Source organism: Dama dama, chromosome 22 (genome assembly GCF_033118175.1).
Source record: "Dama dama isolate Ldn47 chromosome 22, ASM3311817v1, whole genome shotgun sequence".
In the NCBI taxonomy this organism is placed as follows: Eukaryota; Metazoa; Chordata; class Mammalia; order Artiodactyla; family Cervidae; genus Dama; species Dama dama.
This window is the reverse complement of record NC_083702.1, coordinates 17,116,197-17,128,957: the sequence shown is the minus strand read 5'-3', so window position 1 is coordinate 17,128,957 and position 12,761 is coordinate 17,116,197. Positions and strand designations below refer to the sequence as shown.

Here is a 12,761-nt window from a genome sequence, read left to right as displayed (position 1 = left end):
ATATGAAGGAGAATTCAAAAGCTTTACAGACAAGCAAAAGCTGAGAGAATTCAGCACCACCAAACCAGCTCTTCAACAAATGCTAAAGGATCTTCTCTAGACAGGAAACACAGAAAGGCTGTATAAACGTGAACCCAAAACAACAAAGTAAATGTCAACGGGACCATACCTATCAATAATTACCTTAAATGTAAATGGGTTGAATGCCCCAACCAAAAGACAAAGACTCGCTGAATGGGTACAAAAACAAGACCCCTATATATGCTGTCTACAAGAGACCCACCTCAAAACAAGGGACACATACAGACTAAAAGTGAAGGGCTGGAAAAAAATATTCCACGCAAACGGAGACCAAAAGAAAGCAGGAGTTGCAATACTCATATCAGATAAAATAGACTTTCAAATAAAGGTTGTGAAAAGACACAAAGAAGGACTCTACATAATGATCAAAGGATCAATCCAAGAAGAAGATATAACAATTAAAAATATATATGCACCCAACATAGGAGCACCGCAATATGTAAGGCAAACGCTAATGAGTATGAAAGAGGAAATTAATAGTAACACAATAATAGTGGGAGACTTTAATACCCCACTTACAACTATGGATAGATCAACTAAACAGAAAATTAACAAGGAAACACAAACTTTAAATGACACAATGGACCAGCTAGACCTAATTGATATCTATAGGACATTTCACCCCAAAACAATCAACTTCACCTTTTTCTCAAGTGCACAAGGAACGTTCTCCAGAATAGATCACATCCTGGGCCATAAATTTAGTCTTGGTAAATTCAAAAAAATTGAAATCATTCCAGTCATCTTTTCTGACCACAGTGCAGTAAGATTAGATCTCAACTACAGGAAAAAAAATTATTAAAAATTCAAACATAAGGAGGCTAAATAACACGCTTCTGAATAACCAACAAATCATAGAAGAAATCAAAAAAGAAATCAAAATATGCATAGAAATGAATGAAAATGAAAACACAACAACCCAAAACCTATGGGACACTGTAAAAGCAGTGCTAAGGGGAAGGTTCATAGCATTACAGGCTTACCTCAAGAAACAAGAAAAAAGCCAAATAAATAACCTAACTCTACACCTAAAGCAACTAGAGAAGGAAGAAATGAAGAACCCCAGGGTTAGTAGAAGGAAAGAAATCTTAAAAATTAGGGCAGAAATAAATGTAAAAGACACTAAAGAGACCATAGCGAAAATCAACAAAGCTAAAAGCTGGTTTTTTGAAAAAATAAACAAAATTGACAAACCATTAGCAAGACTCATTAAGAAACAAAGAGAGAAGAACTAAATTAACAAAATTAGAAATGAAAATGGAGAGATCACAACAGACAACACTGAAATACAAAGGATCATAAGAGACTACTGTGAGCAGCTCTATGGCAATAAAATGGACAACTTGGAAGAAATGGACAAATTCTTAGAAAAGTATAACTTTCCAAAACTGAACCAGAAAGAAAAAGAAGATCTTAACAGACCCATCACAGGCAAGGAAATCGAAACTGTAATCAGAAATCTTCCAGCAAACAAAAGCCCAGGACCAGATGGCTTCACAGCTGAATTCTACCAAAAATTTAGAGAAGAGCTAACACCTATCTTACTCAAACTCTTCCAGAAAATTGCAGAAGAAGGTAAACTTCCAAACTCATTCTATGAGGCCACCATCACCCTAATTCAAAAACCAGACAAAGATGTCACAAAAAAAGAAAACTACAGGCCAATATCACTGATGAACATAGATGTAAAAATCCTTAACAAAATTCTAGCAAACAGAATCTAACAACATATTAAAAAAATCATACACCATGACCAAGTGGGCTTTATCCCAGGAATGCAAGGATTCTTCAATATCCACAAATCAATCAATGTAATACACCACATTAACAAATTGAAAGATAAAAACCATATGATTATCTCAATAGATGCAGAGAAAGCCTTTGACAAAATTCAACACCCATTTATGATTAAAGCTCTCCAGAAAGCAGGAATAGAAGGAACATACCTCAACATAATAAAAGCTATATATGACAAACCCACAGCAAGCATCACCCTCAATGGTGAAAAATTGAAAGCATTTCCCCTAAAATCAGGAACAAGACAAGGGTGCCCACTCTCACTTCTGCTATTCAACATAGTGTTGGAAGTTTTGGCCACAGCAATCAGAGCAGAAAAAGAAGTAAAAGGAATCCAGATAGGAAAAGAAGAAGTGAAACTCTCACTGTTTGCAGATGACATGATCCTCTACATAGAAAACCCTAAAGTCTCTACTAGAAAATTACTAGAGCTAATCAACGAATATAGTAAAGTTGCAGGATATAAAATTAACACACAGAAACCCCTTGCATTCCTATACACTAACAATGAGAAAACAGAAAGAGACATTAAGGAAACAATATCATTCACCATTGCAACAAAAAGAATAAAATACTTAGGAATATATCTACCTAAAGAAACAAAAGACTTATACATAGAAAACTATAAAACACTGATGAAAGAAATCAAAGAGGACACAAACAGATGGAGAAATATACTGTGTTCATGGATTGGAAGAATCAATATTGTGAAAATGAGTATACGAGCCAAAGCAACCTATAGATTCAATGCAATCCCTATCAAGCTACCAACGGTATTTTTCACAGAACTAGAACAAATAATTTCACAATTTGTATGGAAATACAAAAAACCTCTAATAGCCAAAGTAATCTTGAGAAAGAAGAATGGAACTGGAGGAATCCACCTGCCTGTCCTCAGATGACAAAGCCACAGTCATCAAGACAGTATGGTACTGGCACAAAGACAGAAATATAGATCAATGGAACAGAATAGAAAGCCCAGAGATAAATCCACGAACCTATGGACACCTTATCTTTGACAAAGGAGGCAAGGATACACAATGGAAAAAAGACAACCTCTTTAACAAGTGGTGCTGGGAAAACTGGTCAACCACTTGTAAAAGAATGAAACTAGAACACTTTCTAACACCATACACAAAAATAAACTCAAAATGGATTAAAGATCTAAATGTAAGACCAGAAACTATAAAACTCCTAGAGGAGAACATAGGCAAAACACTCTCTGACATAAATAACAGCATGATCCTCTATGACCCACCTCCCAGAATATTGGAAATAAAAGCAAAAATAAACAAATGGGACCTAATGAAACTTAAAAGCTTTTGCACTACAAAGGAACCTATAAGCAAGGCAAAAAGACAGCTCTCAGATTGGGAGAAAATAATAGCAAATGAAGCAACAGACTAAGGATTAATCACAAAAATATACAAGCAACACCTGCAGCTCAATTCCAGAAAAATAAATGACCCAATCAAAAAACGGGCCAAAGAACTAAACAGACATTTCTCCAAAGAAGACATACAGATGGCTAACAAACACATGAAAAGATGCTCAACATCACTCATTATTAGAGAAATGCAAATCAAAACCACAATGAGGTACCATTACACGCCAGTCAGGATGGCTGCTATCCAAAAGTCTACAAGCAACAAATGCTGGAGGGGGTGTGGAGAAATGGGAACCCTCTTACACTGTTGGTGGGAATGCAAACTAGTATAGCCGTTATGGAGAACAGTGTGGAGATTTCTTAAAAAACTGGAAATAGAACTGCCATATGACCCAGCAATCCCACTCCTAGGCATACACACTGAGGAAACCAGATCTGAAAGAGACACATGCACCCCAATGTTCATTGCAGCACTGTTTATAATAGCCAGGACATCAAATCAACCTAGATGGCCATCAACAGATGAATGGATAAGGAAGCTGTGGTACATATACACCATGGAATATTACTCAGCCATTAAAAAGAATTCATTTGAATCTGTTCTAATGAGATAGATGAAACTGGAGCCCATTATACAGAGTGAAGTAAGCCAGAAAGATAAAGAACATTACAGCATACTAATACATATATATGGAATTTAGAAAGATGGTAATGATAACCCTATATGCAAAACAGAAAAAGAGACACAGATGTACAGAACAGACTTTTGGACTCTGTTGGAGAAGGCAAGGGTGGGATGTTTCGAGAGAACAGCATCGAAACATGTATATTATCTATGGTGAAACAGATCACAAGCCCAGTTGGAGGCATGAGACAAGTTCTCAGGCCTGGTGCACTGGGAAGACGCAGCGAGGGTAGGTAGGTAGAGAGCGAGGTGGGAGGGGGGATCGGGATGGGGAATACATGTAAATCCATGGCTAATTCATGTCAATGTATGACAGAACGCACTACGATATTGTAAAGTAATTAGCCTCCAACTAATAAAAATAAATGGAAAAAAATAAAGAAAAAAAAATAAAGTGATGCTTAGAAGAAAATTTAGAACCTTGATGCTTCGTTGATGCCCACATTAGAATAAAAATAGAAACAGAAGAAAATGATCCAAGACTCAAGAATCTACAAAAGCACCAACAGCCATAACTGAAAAGTGAAAGTCACTCAGTCGTGTCTGACTCTTTGTGACCCCATGGTCTATACAATCCATGGAATTCTCCAGGCCAGAATACTGGAGTGGGTAGCCTTCCCTTCTCCAGGGGATCTTCCCAACCCAAGGATTGATCCCAGATAGCCCACATTGCAGGCAGGTTCTTTACCAGCTGAGCCACAAGGGAAGCCCAGGAATACTGGAATGGGTAGCCTATCCCTTCTCCAGGGGATCTTCCCAATCCAGGAATCAAACAGGCGTCTCCTGCACTGCAGGCAGACTCTTTACCAACTGAGCTATCAGGGAAGATCATAACTGAAAAAGAGGAGTGAGAACTGAGTACAGAAATCAATTAAGTAGAAAGCAAATACAAATCAAAAAAATCAACAGGGTCCATTAGTGATTCTCTTAAAAAGATATTAACACTGATAATCTTCTAGCAAAACCAATTAAGAAAAAAGAGCGAACACAAATTAACAACACCAGTAACAAAAGGAATTATCATTATAGATCTTCCCAACACCTAAAGATAAGAGATGTGAACCAGCGTTATTCTAATTTGAAAATTTTTTGTACAGTGGGCCTAGTCCTTGGAAACACATTACTTGTGAAACACAACTCACCGAAATCTGATACAAAAAAAGAGAGAAAAAGGTGAGTAAACTTATATTTGTTAAATAAACAGAATCTCTATTATAAAAACTTTCCTCTAAAAAACTGCAACCTCCTAGCACTTCCACAGAGCTCAGAAATGACTCCCACAACAGGTTAAAGGAAGAGAGGGAGGGAAGGAATAAGGGCAGGAAGGAAGTGTAACACAGAGGCTGTGGTGAATGTAGGAGTTGACCTGCATCTTTCCAACCCTCCCCTCCTGCAATCCTTGCATCTTCATCCCCTCACCAGTTTGCACTTCAGTACTGTAGTTCCTGGTGGCTCAGAAGATAGTCAAGACTCTGCCTGCAATGCAAGAGACCCAAGTTTGATCCCTGAGTGAGAGAGATCCCCTGGAGAAGGAAATGGCAACCCACTCCAGTATTCTTGCCTGGAGAATCCCATGGACAGAGGAGCTTAGTGGGCTACGGTCCATGGTGTCACAAAGAGTAGGACAGGACTGAAGCAACTTAGCACACTTGCACCGCAGTCCTGCTCAATTTGTGTAGACCTTCATTGAATTCTCCTCCTTATTTCAAATGAGCTTCTCTACATTCTTCTCTGGTCATTATTTCCACTCTAGATTTCTCCTAAACACAGTACTCCACTTCCAAAAATCCACTACTGAGGCTGAAATTTCTCTTCCATACCTGACTCCTAAGATTAACCAGAAGAAATTTCAAGAGTTCAATTTCGATTAAGAAAATGAAAAAACAAGCTATTCTAGTCTTATCTCTACTACATCACCACCACTTTAACTTACCTTTGCATCATTAAAACTTGTCTGAAAATACAGAAAAGACAGACCAAGGGGAGGAAACTAATGACAAAAGGAGAAATAGAAAGAACCTGGAACCATTCATAAAAATATGGCAGCTTAAGTTAGAGCAATAGTAGTCAGGGAGTACAAACCACAATCAGGGTTTAAATATCAGAACACTCTCCAATTCTTTACTTTTAAATGTAACTTAACTGGAATTAATATCAAGACATCAATCTTCTTAGGATGATAACATTGGGAGTTCTAATTTCACAGAAAGTTCAAACATCACACACTCCATTTTCATTCAGATGCTGACTTATCAAAATATGGTAGAGACACCTGTAGTGTTTCCACAAATTTATCTGCAGTTGGAACAATGATTAGGACATTGTGACAATGAGGAAGGTTACTTGAGATGCCAGAAAGCAGGTTTGCTTAAAACAAAAGTTTCTAACTAAAATTTAAAAGCTCCTTGAAAATAATTACTTTTAATAGAAATAATAAAGAGAATGGAAGGAAATGTTTTGAAGAGATGGATAGATTTATGACATAAGTGCTGTAATGGTTTCACAAATGCATACTTATCAAGCAGTTTTGTATGTCAGTCATACCTCAATAAAGTACCTTTTGAAAAGGGAAAGAATTGTTTTCTTAAGGGCTTCAACTAGAATCATCAAAGATCTGCTGAAGGTGAGATTAGAAAAGATCACTTTCCCAATGACCTTCCTCAACATAAACACCCAAGAGCTGACTGGCTGTGGCTGCTAAGGTCCTACTGCAGGTGTCCTCAGGGCTCCCTTGTCCCACCATCACATCAGGTGGGGTGATTCTTGCCTAAGACCAGCTCCCTATGTGAGGGAATTCACTGTGATAACTGGACAGTATCTTCCTTCAGTGCAGCTGCTCTATTGGGATTAATATCCAGGATATCCAATCCACAATTATGATAACAACTACCAGCATCTCTGTCAAATACTGTGACCACCCACTCACACCCTAGTTTCACTGCTGTCTTTACTGCATCCACCTTAGCCCAGGTCAAACACATAGACAGCACTGAGCACTTCATAGAAGTCACTTCAGGTCCTCTTAGCTTCACTGCCTCTTATATGTGATGCACTTCAGCTACTCTGTTGTAAACTTCAAGACTTCATTTTCCTGGTCCCTCAACAACCCTGCAAATGTGATATTGATCAGTTGATCAGGTGCGCCAGTGAGATGAGACTGTTTTCTGCCACAAGTTCCACTTCTGGCTTCCTCTGACTGTGACCTAGGGACATTTAAATGCACCAGTGAAATCCCCTCACACCTTTTCCTTGTGTAACTGCACCCTGACCCCCTGTATGGTCACTTGTCCATGTGTCTTAACATGCCCTATTGGGTCACCATTGCTTGGTTGAGCCTATTCTATTGGCACATCCCCCACATACTGACCTGAATGAGTGTGGTGACTCTGAGTTTTAGGACCTATGAGTATGATAAACCTTGTTGCCCACAACTCTTCTGTGACTCCCACCACCACCATGTAGCCACACCCTACTGACCATTATATCAAAGAATACAGAACAATTACCATGATAAGAGTATGTCACAGAGGTCAAAGACAACAGCTGTACCTGTATGAAAGTTTTGACCTGACTTCTCTACCTTCTGTAACACATCACACAGACCCTTCACCAAGCATGTTCTAAAGGCTATAATCCATAATCTCGAATCATTCTGGTGATAAGACAGATGCTTTTCCTGCTAGAGATCCCCACACAGACCAGACAGGACTTACCTGAGCAGACTACTCCAGCATCCCGGTCATGGGAATAGCTATTATTACGATAGTCTTTAATATCAGAATGCCTACAGTCACTGACAGTTGACTCTGTCCCTTCACATGAAGTATACAAAAGCCAAATGGGGCCAAGTCCTGGCCCAAAATAAGCCCTTCCAGGAAAACCAATGGCAGCTCCACACCCCAGCTGTCTGCACACTACAGATGCATCCTTCACCCTCCAGTTGTCATCATCCACTGTGCCCCATTCTCCATGGTGCTTCACTTCCACTCTCCCCTCACAGCGGTGAGCTCCATCCTTCAGCCTCAGCTCCAGATCTGCAAGAGAGAACAGACACAGGACACAGGAGAGACATTAGGAGACTTGCAGTGATATAATATTTAAAATATAAGCTCTCTGAGGAGTGAAAAAGCACATAGGATATAGTATTTGTTGACCTCTATGGTATAAACATTCCCACAAGGCCAACTTGAAGCCCCCAATGTGCCATCACTGAACCTGGAGCAGGAAGGGAGGCACCAGATGTTTCTCACAAGCCTGTAGAGCCAGCTCCAGGGACACCACCGAGGACAGGCCTTCAGAGACTCTGGATGCTGCCCTCCCTGTAGATGTGCCCAAAGCTACTAGGGCCCAGCTTCCCCATCTCAGTTACAGCTCCTGGTCCGAGATCCAGGAAGGAATCCTCCCTCTCTTTCCCTGTCCACAGGGAGCGTCTCATCCAGCTCAGGAACAGAGGGCTGGGGTAACAGGCTCTACAGTGTCCTGGTTATTCCTGCCACCTATGTTCATGTCCTTGTGTAATCCACACTCGAATGTGCCTAGTAACATGCATCTAACAAATGGAATTTGACAAAAGTGATCAGGTGTCACTTTAGTAATGAAGTTTTAAGACGACTCTGGTTTCTGCATTAAAAAGGAGTTCATTTGCAGGAACATTATAGATGGTGACATTACTAGTGTTCAGCAACATTTAAAATTCTCCTTTTATGAGCTTGTGGAAATAGTAATACTTCCTTGCCTATTTGAAGTTAAGGATAACTATGTGATCTGGCTCATTCAATAAAGTGGCAGAACAAATGATGTCACTTCCACATAGAAACACTTAAGAGCCAATATGTTTTTCTACCACAGCAAATCCTGCAGCCTTGTATTGCAGTGAGAGCATAATACATGGTGGAGAATTCAACAACCTTAGTGCTTGAAGAATTATGATAGCAGAAGTCCTGCCAAAGGACTGCCAAAGTCCTGTTCTTATATAACAGAACATGTTATATAAGGATACATATTGCGTTCTTTTACTACACCATACCTAGCTTACTTTTACTAAAATGGGAAATAACAGCACAAAACTGACAGAAAGAAAAATACTAAGATAAAGACTAGGTGTATAAAATTCAGAAACATCTATACTAACATCTAAAATCACAAGAACAAAAAGAGATGTCAGGGTAGAGTAGACTTAAGCCTTAGATTTACTGAAAGAAAAAAAAAAATGCCAATCTAAAACTCTACACTCAAAACCATTCTCTCAAAGAATAAAGACCTCAAATGTGTCATTACCAAAATGCTGATTTAGGAGACAGCAGCCTCCATCTTCTTAAAAAAGACCAAACTTAGACAGCGATCAGTAACAAAAACAGCTCCAGAAAGATCTGCAGTACCCTAAGAAGTTTGACCACGCCAAGATACTGTCATTTTGGAGGCATCATTACATCCTCCAAACCAGAATCACTCAGTGTCAAGGGTGCCAGGAGAGTTCCTCTCGCCAGGAGGGTAAGAGCAGGCTGAGTAATCAGTGTCCCTAGCCTTTGGGGGAACCATATGAAAGTCCTGCTTCAGGTTCACTTCCCGCAGACCTGCAAACCTGAGCCAGTCTTATAGAAATGGCTAAGCAAAAGAAAGAAGAGCAAAGGACCAATAGCAACCACATGGCAGGAGCAATCACAGTTCACAGTGACCCGCTCTGCAGAAAGATGCAGCAGATTTTACCCCTGAGAGAATTAATCACAAGCACAGATGATGGTTTTCCAGTAGTCATGTATGGATGTGAGAGTTGGACCATAAAGAAGGCTGAGCCCTGAAGAGTTGATGCTTTCGATCTTTGGTGATTGAGAAACCTCTTGAGAGTTCCTTGGACAGCAGGGAGATAAAACCTGTCAATCTTAAAGGAAATTAACCCTGAATATTTATTGAAAGGACTGATGCTGGAGCTGAAGCTCCAATACTTTGGCCACCTGATGCAAAGAGCTGACTCATTGGAAAAGACCCTCATGCTGGGAAAGACTGAAGGAAAAGGAGAAGGACAGTATAGGATGAGATGGTTAGATAGCATCACCAGCTCAGTGGAAATGAGTTTGAGCAATGAGCCATTGTTGGTCTTGGCCTTTGCTGCCTTCCTAGGCCTTCCTACAACATGAGCATCTGCAACCATCATCTCCCCCACAGAGGCACCTGCAACAGGCCCCCAAAGCCAAGTGTGTGCACACCATTGGCTCTGGCCACCACCACTGCTGGTCATGATCCCTAGGCTTTGGAACCAGAGGCACTGCTGAGGACACCAACTACCATTCCAGTGACAGCAGACCCCCTGCAACACTTGCCAAACAAAACACAATGTCAATGCTGTGGACGTCAGCAGCCTGAGCCAAACAGCCTCATGTTCTCCCAGATCCAGTGCCACCTTATGCTTCTGCACTTGGCACCCTGCAGTACATTCCAGTGTGCCCCTACCCAGAGGTGAAAGGCTTTCTCCACTGAAATCAGGACTTAGGGTCTGGCAGAGGTGACAGCTTTTTTAAATGTGCAGACATCTACAAGAGAATAAGACATCAAGAAGAATCGGGGAAACAAAATCCCACCAAAGGAATACAGTAAACCTCCTGTAACCAGTTCAAATTAATGGAGATACAAGAATTGCCTGACAAAGAATTCAAAATAATACTTCAAAAGATGCTCAGAGAGTTACAAGAGAATTCAAATATTTTTTGACACCAGGAAAATAATACAAATAAAATAAGAGCAATAAAGACATATAAAATTAAAAAAAGAAACTAACCAGGTATTTTGAAGCTGAATAATAAATGAAGGGGCTTCCCAGGTGGTGCTAGTGGGAAAGAACCCATCTGCCAGTGCAGGAGATGTAAGAGACTCAGGTTCGATCCCTGGGTCTGGAAGATCCCCTGGAGGAGCACATAGCAACCCACTCCAGTATTATTGCCTGGTGAATCCCATGGACAGAGGACCCTGGTGGGATACAGTCCATGGGGTCACAAAGATTCACACGTGATGGAGGCAATTTAGCATGAACATAAGACAAAGAGTAAACTGAAGAATTCAGTATAGAGATTCAACAACAAACTTGACCAAGGAAAAGAAAAAAAAAAAAAAAAGAATAAGTTAGAAGAAAGGCCAGTTGAAAGTATCCAATTAGAGGAACAAAAAGAGAATGAAAGGAATATAGAAAGCAGTGGGAACTGTGTATACCATAAATAGAAACAACGTATTGAATGGAGTCACAGGAGAAGTGCAGGAGAAAAGAAACAATAGCTGAGGACTTCTCTGGTGGTGAAGTGGATAAGAATATGCCTGCCAATGCAGGGGACATGAGTTCAATCCCTGGTCCAGGAAGATTCCACATGCTGCAGAGCAACTAAGCCAGTGTGCCTCAACTACTGAAACCTGTGCACCTAGAGCCTGTGCTCTGCACCAAGAGAAGCCAGAGAAAAGAGAGAAGCAAGAGAAGCTAGAGAAAACCCGCATGCAGCAAGGGGATCTAGCAAAGAAAGAAAGACAGGCTGAGAATTTCCTAAACCTGGGGGAAAATCTGGACATCTAAGTTCAAGAAGCTAATAAGTAACCCCAAAATTTCAATCCAAAACAACCTGCTCCAAGAGGCACAGAGTAAACTGTCTGAATGCAAAGACAAAGAGAGAATTCAAAAAAGTCTAAGAAGAAGAAAAAAATTCTGTCAACCAAGACTCCCATAAGCAGATCAGTGGATTTGTCCAAAGAAACCTTGCAGACCACGACAGAAGGATTGATGACATACTCCACTCTCACTCAGGGGGAAGCAGCTCCCAGGGAGGGGCAGGAAAGGGCACGAGAGAGAGAGCTCCCTACAGAGTCACAGCAGCTCCTGGGAGGGGAAAGGACCGTCCCAGGCCCCCAGCACGACAGGAAATGAGTCACAGGGACCAGGGCAGGGACTTAGGAACTTATACACCTGAGGCTATGCATCAACTGATCTCTACAGACAAGAGGTCCTCTCTCCTGGATGCGGACTTCTCTACTCCATAATGGACACCTGGTGGGAACAGGCGAGGCCAGCAGGCAGAGCCTCTCACAGAGCCCAGTGCTGGGCAGACATGGCAACAAGCAGAGGGGAGCTGGGGCGATGGGCGAGAGGAGCCAGAGAGAGGAAGGCAGGTGCACGATTGTCTCTGATCCAGTTACAAGGAGTGACCATGACACCCAGTGCTGTGAGACCCTGTGTGCTTCACAGACCAACGGACTCAGTCCCTGCTCAGCGGCCCCGTTCATCTCACAGAGACAGGATCCATCCCCCTTACACACACATACACACACACACACACAGAGCCTCACACACTCCCACACACACACATACATATTCTCACACAAATACACACTCCCTCACACACTACTCAAACACTCCTCACACACCCTCACTCACCCTCACATACTCCTCACACACCCTCATACACCACTCAGGCACTCCTCACATACTCCACACACACACACACATATTCTCACACAAATACACACACCCTCACACGCTACTCAAACACTCCTCACACACCCTCACTCACCCTCACATACTCCTCACACACCCTCATACACCACTCAGGCACTCCTCACATACTCCACACACACACACACATATTCTCACACAAATACACACACCCTCACACGCTACTCAAACACTCCTCACACACCCTCACTCACCCTCACATACTCCTCACACACCCTCATACACCACTCAGACACTCCTCACATACTCCCCCCACACACACACTCTTCATACCCTCACACACACAATTACATAAACTCCTCACACACACATACACCCTCACACAC

At 41.3% G+C, this 12,761-nt stretch overlaps 1 protein-coding gene across 1 annotated transcript in view; it reads right to left on the bottom strand.

Annotated features, from left to right (window-relative positions):
* The window catches only part of LOC133043048 (uncharacterized), a 128,274-nt gene that overhangs the window by 44,587 nt on the left and 70,926 nt on the right, over positions 1–12,761 (bottom strand). The window contains 1 exon segment of the mRNA XM_061123937.1: positions 7,664–7,984. Coding sequence (XP_060979920.1) covers positions 7,664–7,984 — 321 coding nt within the window.